The sequence below is a fragment of the Oncorhynchus nerka genome, linkage group LG14 (assembly GCF_034236695.1).
Source record: "Oncorhynchus nerka isolate Pitt River linkage group LG14, Oner_Uvic_2.0, whole genome shotgun sequence".
NCBI classification, from domain to species: Eukaryota; Metazoa; Chordata; class Actinopteri; order Salmoniformes; family Salmonidae; genus Oncorhynchus; species Oncorhynchus nerka.
This window is the reverse complement of record NC_088409.1, coordinates 37,951,206-37,961,159: the sequence shown is the minus strand read 5'-3', so window position 1 is coordinate 37,961,159 and position 9,954 is coordinate 37,951,206. Positions and strand designations below refer to the sequence as shown.

General features: G+C 41.2%; 1 protein-coding gene across 6 annotated transcripts; it reads left to right on the top strand.

Moving 5' to 3' along the window:
• Positions 1-2,256: 2,256 nt before the first annotated feature.
• On the top strand, positions 2,257-9,613 carry LOC115140980 (DNA-directed RNA polymerase III subunit RPC7-like). Of its 6 annotated transcripts, XM_065000042.1 has the most exons (9): positions 2,257-2,627; positions 3,564-3,766; positions 5,746-5,907; positions 6,203-6,332; positions 6,705-6,773; positions 7,230-7,286; positions 7,849-7,946; positions 8,174-8,290; positions 8,920-9,613. In XM_065000042.1, the coding sequence occupies exons 3-9, from the start codon at positions 5,782-5,784 to the stop codon at positions 9,004-9,006; spliced, it is 684 nt and encodes a 227-aa protein (XP_064856114.1). In that variant the 5' UTR covers positions 2,257-2,627; positions 3,564-3,766; positions 5,746-5,781; the 3' UTR covers positions 9,007-9,613. The 6 variants fall into 6 exon arrangements, with proteins under 6 accessions (XP_064856114.1, XP_064856115.1, XP_029535383.1 ...); XM_065000043.1 differs by lacking the exon at positions 3,564-3,766 and having other exon boundaries at positions 2,257-2,418; XM_029679523.2 differs by lacking the exon at positions 3,564-3,766 and having other exon boundaries at positions 7,849-7,937.
• Positions 9,614-9,954: the final 341 nt, after the last annotated feature.

The following is a 9,954-nucleotide window of genomic DNA, read 5'->3' as shown; positions in this document are numbered from 1 at the left end:
CTGGCACAGCTGTAAGGTTCTATCAAAGTGATGATGTCCCTATCCACCAATCCCCCAGATGGGAGGGGAACCATCACCAAGTGCTTTGAGATTGTAGTTGGCTTAGGGTGACTTGGCCAAAAGCTTATTTATCCTCCTTAAATAGATACAGTTGAAGTCGGAAGTTTACACACACTTAGGTTGGAGTCATTAAAACTAGTTTTTCAACCACTCCACAAATTTCTTGTTAACAAACTATAGTTTTGGCAAGTTGGTTAGGACATCTACTTTGTGCATGACACAAGTAATTCTTCAAACAATTGTTTCCAGACAGATTATTTCACTTATAATTCATTGTATCACAGATCCAGTGGGTCAGAAGTTTACATGCACTAAGTTGACTGTGCCTCAGCTTGGAAAATTCCAGAAAATGACGTCATGGCTTTAGAAGTTTCTGATAGGCTAATTGACATACTTTGAATAATTTGGAGGTGTACCTGTGGATATATTTCAAATGCCTACTTTCAGTGCCTCTTTGCTTGACATCATGAGAAAATCAAAAGAAATCAGCCAAGAAATCAGCTGAGACAAGTCCGGTTCATCCTTGGGAGCAATTTCCAAATGCCTGAAGGTACCACGTTCATCTGTACAAACAATAGTTGGCAAGTATAAACACCATGGGACCACGCAGCCGTCATACCTCTCAGGAAGGAGACGCGTTCTGTCTCCTAGAGATGAATGTACTTTGGTGCGAAAAGTGCAAATCAATCCCAGAACAACAGCAAAGGACCTTGTGAAGATGCTGGAGGAAACAGGTACAAAGGTATCTATATCCACAGTAAAACGAGTCCTATATCAACATAACCTGAAAGGTCGCTCAGCAAGGAAGAAGCCACTGCTCCAAAACTGTCATAAAACAGCCACACTACGATTTGCAACTGCACATGGGGACAAAGATTGTCCTTTTTGGAGAAATGTCCTCTGGTCTGAAGAAACAAAAATGGCCATAATGGCCATCAAGACCATCGTTATGTTTTGAGGAAAAAGGGGGAGGCTTGCAAGCTGAAAAACACCATCCCAATCGTGAAGCACGGGGGTGGCAGCATTATGTTGTGGGGGTGCTTTGCTGCAGGAGGGAATGGTGCACTTCACAAAATAGATGGCATCATGAGAGAGAAAAATGATGTGGATATTTTGAAGCAACATCTCAAGACATCAGTCAGGAAGTTAAAGTTTGGTCGCAAATGGGTCTTCCAAATGGACAATGACCCCAAGCATACTTACAAAGTTGTGGCAAAATGGCTTAAGGACAACAAAGTCAAGATATTGGAGTGGCCATCACAAAGCCCTGACCTCAATCCTATAGAACATGTGTGGGCAGAACTGAAAAAGTGTGTGCGAGCAAGGAGGCCTACAAACCTGACTCAGTTACACCAGCTTTGTCAGGAGGAATGGTCCAAAATTCACCCAACTTATTGTGGGAAGGTTGTGGAAGGCTACCCAAAACGTTTGACCCAAGTTAAACAATTTAAAAGTAATGCTACCAAATACTAATTGAGTGTATGTAAACTTCTGACCCACTGGGAATGTGATGAAAGAAATAAAAGCTGAAATAAATCCTTCACTCTACTATTATTCTGACATTTCACATTCTTAAAATAAAGTGGTGATCCTAACGGACCTAAAACAGGGAATATTTACTAGGATTAAATGTCAGGAATTGTGAAAAACTGAGTTTAAATGTAGTCGGCTAAGGTGTATGTAAACTTCCGACTTCAACTGTAGAAACAAGAACAACGATTAATAATAAACATCACCAGGATGTGGTAATATCCAGACCAAGACAAACCACCTTTACAATGTCAGCAAAATTAAGTATTTTGAGCTAATGCATGCCAACCCAGCTCCCACAGCAGGGAACAAATATATCTACTTTATGTTGTATCACACTCACTCCCCTCGGAGGTTCCTACTTGGTGGCTCAAACCTTAATTTTTTATTTTATTTTTTATTTCACCTTCATTTAACCATGTAGGCAAGTTGAGAACATGTTCTCATTTACAATTGCACCTGACAATGGTCATTAGTCATTAATGGTCATTAGATAACATTTCAGCCATGACATTCAGCTAATCGAAATGAATGTATGGTACAGACATATTGATCTCTCAGATGGCAAACAAAAGTGTGACCATCATTTTTGGGGAGACACTGCATCTGGAATGAGGTTCTGGAATGTATTCAACTCCAATACAGCAGGGGGCAGTGTAGCGCAGGGTAGTCGAGTTCCGCAAACAACATAGTGTTTGGTAAACAATAACGTAGCCCGCGGATTTGTAAACTAGCTAACGTTAACTTCGATGTTTTAATATTTTTATATTTAAAGATTTGTAGCTCGCTATGGCGCAGAAGGTGGGAGGTCGTGAATAAGTTGATATGGTTAGTTAGTAAGCACGTTGTCTTGGTGACCGATATTTTGTCGTGATAAATCTGACAACACTAGCTAACGTCGTTATCTAGCTAACTAGATAGTAACGTTAGGCGCTAGTCGTTTTCTAGCAAGTTCTTACTAGCTACAGCTGTCATGTAGCTACTGTGCAACCAAGTTATCTGAGCAAGCAAGTTAATATCACTGAAATCACTAGAAGGTAAGATGGAACAAGTTAGCAAGCCGCACAAAACTAGATAGGTAACTTGCTGTTAAAGGGGCAGAATGCGATTCAAACGACAACAAATTCAGAGATGGTTAGGCTATGGGGTCCCTGATGATCTTCTTGGCCTTCCTGCAACACCTGGCGTTGATTTGGTACGCAGCTGGAGGATGGTAGCCTGGTTACCAGAGAGCCCTATTTCTGCCCAAAATCTGTCCACTTAAGCATATCCTTAATTAATAAGCAGATGAGTTTTATGATAGTGTTGAATTTAGTCCAGATAAATATAATTTGTTATTTTGTTTCGTGAGGCTTGTTTAATCTAATATACATTTTCTAATGCTTAGGTTGCTATGAGTGTACTGATAAAAGTGTGATACACTTCCCTGTTGAAATTAGAGCAGGTCTATGCATATTCATGAAGCTAGCATAGCATCTCAAGCTCCATTGAATACTAGTGGTTGATGTCAACACCCTTAATCGAATATATTTTTTAAATGATTCAAATAACAAAATGTATCCACCAATCCAAAGAGTTGACAGCCCACCATTCCACTCTGTGGACAACTAATCCTATTGTTAGGGTGGAGACAAGCATCTCATTATATCCTTATCTGGCTATATTCCATTCCTTTTACTCCGTGTCACATGCAAAAGAAAAGAGTTCCAGACTGGTACCCAGACCATCCATGAGACTAAAATTATAGTTTTAACCATGTTTTTTGTTTTTAGTCTATACAGTGTTTGTTTACTATTACATTGTTTACAAACAATGGAGTAAAAAAGCTTATAATTTTGATTGAATTGTGATGGGGTATGACAGGTGAACTTAGCTCAGGAGGCATTTATAAGTACCTTCTTCCATATATTTGGGGAGTCTCCCACATGCCTTTTTGCAAACACCAAACATGTTTGCACATTTTTTTCTTTAAGCATTGGATTTTTCCTGGACACTCTTCTGTAAAGCCCAGCTCTGTGGAGTGTACAGCTTAAAGTGTTCCTATGGACAGATACTCCAATCTCCGCTGTGAAGCTTTGCAGTACCTTCAGGGTTATCTTTGGTCTCTTTGTTGCCTCTCATTTAACGCCCTCCTTGCCTGGTCCGTGAGTTTTGGTGGGCGGACTTCTCTTGGCAGGTTTGTTGTGGTGCCATGTTTTTTCAATTTTTTAATAATGGATTTAATGGTGCTCTGTGGGATGTTCAAAGTTTCAGATATTTTTTTATAACCCAACCTTGATCTGTACTCCTCCACAACTTTGTCCCTGACCTGTTTGGAGAGCTCCTTGGTCTTCATAGTGCCACTTGGTTGTGTCCCTTGCTTAGGGGTGGAACGGTCGTTAAGACAGTAACAGCTTACAGATGATAGGCAATTAAGGTCACAGTTATGAAAATTTAAGGCACTAAAGAGGCCTTTCTACTGACTTTGAAAAACACCAAAAGAAAGATGCCCAGGGTCCCTGCTCGTCTGCGTGAATGTGCCTTAGACATGCTGCAATGAGGCATGAGGAGTCCATACGGTGAGACCCCGAAGACAGGGAGACAGGATGGACAGCTGATCGTCCTCGCAGTGGCAGACCACGTGTAACAACACCTGCACAGGATCGGTACATCCAGACATCACATCTGCGGACAGGTACAGGATTGCAAATGACTGCCCGAGTTACACCAGGAATGCACAAGCCCTCAATCAGTGCTCAGACTTTTCGCAATAGGCTGCGAGAGGCTGGACTGAGGGCTTGTAGGCCTGTTGTAAGGCAGGTCCTCACCAGACATCACTGGCAACAACGTCGCCTATGGGCACAAACCCACCGTCGCTGGACCAGACAGGACTGTCAAAAAGTGCTCTTCACTGACGAGTCGCGGTTTTGTCTCACCAGGGGTGATGGTCGGATTCGAGTTTATCGTCAAAGGAATGAGCGTTACACCAAGGCCTGTACTCTGGAGCGGGATTGGTTTGGAGGTGGAGGGTCCGTCATGGTCTGGGGCGGTGTGTCACAGCATCATCGGACTGAGCTTGTTGTCATTGCAGGTAATGCTCAACGCTGTGCGTTACAGGGAAGACATCCCCCTCCCTCATGTGGTACCCTTCCTGCAGGCTCATCCTGACATGACCCTCCAGCCTGACACCAGCCATACTGCTCGTTCTGTGCGTGATTTCCTGCAAGACAGGAATGTCAGTGTTGTGCCATGGCCAGCGAAGAGCCCGGATCTCAATCCCATTGAGCACTTCTGGGACCTGTTGGATCGGAGAGCCATTCCCCCCAGAATTGTCCAGGAACTTGCAGGTGCCATGGTGGTAGAGTGGGGTAACATCTCACAGCAAGAATTGGCAAATCTGGTGCAGTCCATTAGGAGGAGATGCACTGCAGTACTTAATGCAGCTGGTGGCCACACCAGATACTGACTGTTACTTTTGATTTTGACTCCCCCTTTGTTCAGGGACACTTAATTCCATTTCTGTTAGTCACATGTCTGTGGAACTTGTTCAGTTTATGTCTCAGTTGTTGAATCTTATGTTCATACAAATATTTACATGTTAAGTTTGATGAAAATAAACGCAGTTGACAGTTTACAACAAAATAGGAAAAATGCCAAGGAGGGTGAATACTTTTGCAAGGCACTGGCCAGAAAAATAAGCTTATATACAGTTGAAGTCGGAAGTTTACATACCCCTTAGCCAAATACATTTTTTTTCACATTTCCTGACGTTTAATCCTAGTAAAACTTCCTTGTCTTAGGTCAGTTAGGATCACCACTTTATCTTAAGAATGTGAAATGTCAGAATAATAGTAGAGAGACTGATTTATTTATGTAATCTTCTGACCCACTGGAATTGTGATGCAGTGAATTAAAAGTGAAATAATATGTCCGTAAACAATTGTTGGAAAAATGGCCTGTGTCATGCATGAAGTAGATGTCCTAACCGACTTGCCAAAACTATAGTTTGTTAACAAGAAATTGTGGAGTGGTTGAAAATGAGTTTTAATGATATACAACCTAAGTGTATGTAAACGTCCGACTTCAACTGTAGCTTTACACAGATAGTTTGGGAAAATAGAAGTGCTATTACTCAGTACTCTTTTAGTGCCCATTGCATTCTTCTTCCCTTGACAGATTTACCTGTGAACCCCCCCGCTGTGTGCTCGCTCCATGGCTGGCCTGGGCCGCGGCAGAGGTCGCGGCAAGGGGTACATGAGCTTCAGTATCGAGGCAGTCGGGATTGGGAAAGGGGAGAACCTGCCGCCTTCAATTCTCCAGCCTACACCTCTGTTCCCTGTGAGTAAGGGTTGATGTGACTGACCCTGTAGCTGTCATTTTTCATTTTGGATGCACCTCATTGTCAAATATTGGCTTTATTTAGAGGCTATTCTCAGTCTTTTCTCCTGATTTTTCTATTTGTCTAAGCAACATCCAGGGCTGACATTTTTTGTTTAAATGTATTGAGACAGTAAGATATGTGTTTGGTTGGGAGCAAATAAGAGCATGCTATTTTGGGAAAGCATGCATTGAGCCTTTTGTTGTCGTTTTAAGGACTAGCCTAATATGTATGATGTTTTTTGTGCACATGTAGCCCATGGAACACAAGCCTGTCCCCTTGGTGATGGGAGAGGAAGCAGAGTACATGTTGGCACTGAAGCAGGAGTTCAGGGGAAACATGAAGACCCTACCATTTTATGTCCGCCAAGCCGTCTCCAAGAAAGGTACTTAAGCCTGGGAAGACACCATCTCTGTGTGTTAGCGATGAAAAGAGTCATTACAGACATCCAAACGTAGCAGAAATTAGACAGTCAATGTCTTGTCACTGTCAGCAGCTCCCAATGGTGTTATTTTATTAAAATGATACAAGATTTTAGGTGATACAAGGTTTTGCTGACATGACCTAAATCAGGGGTGGAAATATTTTTCAATTATTCAATCAAGCAATTATGCAATCAAGTAATTATGCTTCGATAAGAACATTTGGGAGCAGCAAATGAGGTAGACATGATAATACACAGAGGCTTTCTTTTCAAAGACATGTTTGCTCTTGTACCATGTTTAAGAAATGAATGAGCTTCTTGTCTGACTTCCAGATGTGGAGCGGTATTCTGATAAATATCAGAACAGTGAGCCGTCAGACAACACCATTGAGTGGAATCCAGGTGAGTCAGCTGCATCATACCTCCAGTTCAAAAATTGTAACTGAAAGGAGATAAAGACTATGGAACATGTATTAGAAGGATTGCATTGTACGATCTGATTACCAGCATAACACTGTTAAACAGGGATTAATAGAATCAATGATCTAATCCTGAAGCAGTATGAAATCACTCGCTACGCCGCCCCAGAGATGTCAGCCACAATGGAGTGTGAACGGTCCTGATTGAAACTGTCAGGTGACCCAAAGCGTTTCAAATGGGAGAAATTGAGCTGTCGCTCACAATTAGGGTCTGCTGAATAGAGGCTGATTGGGAAAACAATTTGAGGTTTTAGTCCCAGCTTTACCGGATGTGAACCAACATTCCATCATTTTGACAAGGTCATTGCTGTGTAAAAACATTATTGTAGAACCTGTGTCTGCTGATTGATTATGTTTGATTTTTGTTTTTTAACGCCAGACTGGAAAAGGCTACCAAAAGAGCTTCGAATCCGTGTCAAGAAGCCCCTAAAAGAGAGTAAGTGGATGATACAGTGTTGTTTTATACCTCACATTGACTGACTGGACATTTTTGTGAGTGATACAGATTCACTATGAAAGCCCACCCACCACCATGTGATCACAGAAGGCTATTGCAAAAAGAAAAATCCATTCATTTTGCAGTTCTGTTTAGTTTGCTTCCTGCAGGACTTGATGACATGTACGTTGCTGGCGAAAGACCTGTCTCTTTCAGAGCATATTACGACCACATGATTTTTTCCCTTCCTATTTCCTGGGCGGAGTGCTGAAGAGAGAGGTGTCTTCAGAAGAATATTGTGTCTGACTGCTTGTGTCTCCCTAGACACATGAATGCATCAATTTGCCCTTCTGCTTTGAACAGAAGGATAAGATAAAGTCACTGCTGGTTACTGACAATGACAATATTGCCTGACTTCTACATAAATGATCTGCCCTTCTATTATGAGATAAATATAGCTTTTGGTTGAATGGCCTTTTAAATGAAAGGAGAGGAGGGGGAATAGATAGAGGGAGTTGGTTTTCACTAATTATTGGCTTTTGCCCCTTTTCGTCTGTTACAGACACCTCTCTTAGTGTGGATACACCAGTGGACCCCAAACCCAGCAAAAAGACCCGGGTGGACAAAGAGGAGATCATCCATAAACTAGAGGTGGGAATAGTAGGTACTCAGCCAGTACATCAGACATTAACTCCATAGTCTGGATTCTATTGACCTCTTCACCACATCTATAGGCATGTAACACAACTCAACCTCGGCACACTAGATGAGGGAAATGTTTCTTGCTGTTAAACCTCAAACTTAATGTAAGCCTGGTGGTGTAGTATTTTACTATCAATGTTCTTTTTCTTTTAGTTTCTTTTGTATTCATTTGTGTCATATTTCAGACATTGGAGAAAAAAGAGGAGGAAGTGACCTCAGATGAAGAGGAAGGGGAGAAGAAGAAGCAGGAGGAAGAGCAGCAAGATGGGGAGGAGGAGTATGATGAAGAAGAGTTTGAAGAGGTAAGCATCTGTAGCCAATGTTTAAACGGCTAGCTAGTAAGCAGTGTTTAATTATTTTATTTATTTTTTGAATTTTACTAGGCAAGTCAGTTAAGAACAAATTCTTATTTTCAATGACGGCCTAGGAAAAGTGGGTTAACTGCCTGTTCAGGGGCAGAACGACAGATTTGTACCATGTCAGCTCGGGGACTCGAACTTGCAACCTTTCGATTACTAGTCCAACGCTCTAACCACTAGGCTACCCTGCCGGTGTGCGCTAGTAACGTTCAATCGGTGATGTCACCCACTCGGAGACCTGAAGTAGTTGTTTCCATTGCTCCGCATTGACAGGTAACGATGCTTCCTGGGTGACAGTTGTCTTTTCGTTCAGGTTAGGGAAAGGAGAGGGATGGATGCCAAACTGTTACACATCCAAGCTCTTTCTTACTTTTTTCATCAGGGTTCATGCCCCACACAACCTCAGTGAGATAATATCACTTTGACTTGAATCCTTACTAGAGACAATTTCCCCCATACATATTCCATTGACACCAATGCATGATTGAACAGAAAGTGAGCAAACACAGTTCACAAGGTTGGAATGAGCTCATACGTATCATTTTTTTCCCACTCTGATTGTGTTCCCACAGGAGACAGACTATATCATGTCGTACTTTGACAATGGAGAGGAGTTCGGAGGGGACAGTGATGAGAACATGGATGAGGCCATTTACTGATACTTTGAAAAACAACAACAACAGAGCACTGTGCATGCCTAGGACCCAAGAGTCCTGGGAAAATATGTGACACTCCAGACCTGAGAGAGACTCCAAAGCTGAAAGGATGTGCTGTTCTTTGGTCCATCTTGTATACATGGCCTGAAATGATCTTAACTTGACACATGAATCTTCAAAATAACCCAGGATTCAGTCAGTTCCTGACTTAAAAAATAATCTCAAATTGAGAAGCAGGTTGCACAGTTCAAACCTGCAATAGTTTTAAATGGCTCTTAAGTGTGGTGGTGTTATGGAGAGAGAAGTATGCCATTCTTCTTAAGCCGACATCTTTTCTCCTGACACCAATTATAGTATCATTTCTTAGAGGGTTTTTATCCAATTTTAGAAATGTTAAAGAACTTTGAAGATATAAAATGTGTCTAATACACCAATTTTAATATTATGCTGTTGTTTTATGTAGTTTATATGTAGTTCTAAAAAGTTATGTTTTGTAAAACTTTTATATTCATGTAATATGTTATATCCAATGTTCTCTGTTGGTTTGTTATGAAAGAGGATTTTACTCAACTTGAAATTCTGAAAGAATAAATGGCAGCTAATTTGTAAACCAGGCAGTTTTATTTTCTATGCTACACAAACTGTTTTCCTACTAGAAGCTGTACTAGTTCACCAGATGTCGCATGATAATACTTATTTCACACCAATAGGTGGCGTAGTGCTGAATGTTGAAGTTATCAGCAATACACCATGCTTGGTCAATACACATACACTGCTCAAAAAAATAAAAGGAACACTAAAATAACACATCCTAGATCTGAATGAATGAAATATTCTTATTAAATACTTTTTTCTTTACATAGTTGAATGTGCTGACAACAATATCACACAAAAATTATCAATGGAAATCAAATTTATCAACCCATGGAGGTCTGGATTTGGAGTCACACT

What these genes read in the sequence shown, in the direction of transcription:
- LOC115140980 (XM_065000043.1), top strand. Translation starts at nt 5,782, where the DNA reads ATGGCTGGCCTGGGCCGCGGCAGAGGTCGCGGCAAGGGGTACATGAGC. An exon ending in AGCCTACACCTCTGTTCCCT is followed by an intron (nt 5,908 to 6,202) that starts GTGAGTAAGGGT and finishes GTGCACATGTAG; the next exon opens with CCCATGGAACACAAGCCTGT. An exon ending in ATAAACTAGAGGTGGGAATA is followed by an intron (nt 7,947 to 8,173) that starts GTAGGTACTCAG and finishes GTCATATTTCAG; the next exon opens with ACATTGGAGAAAAAAGAGGA.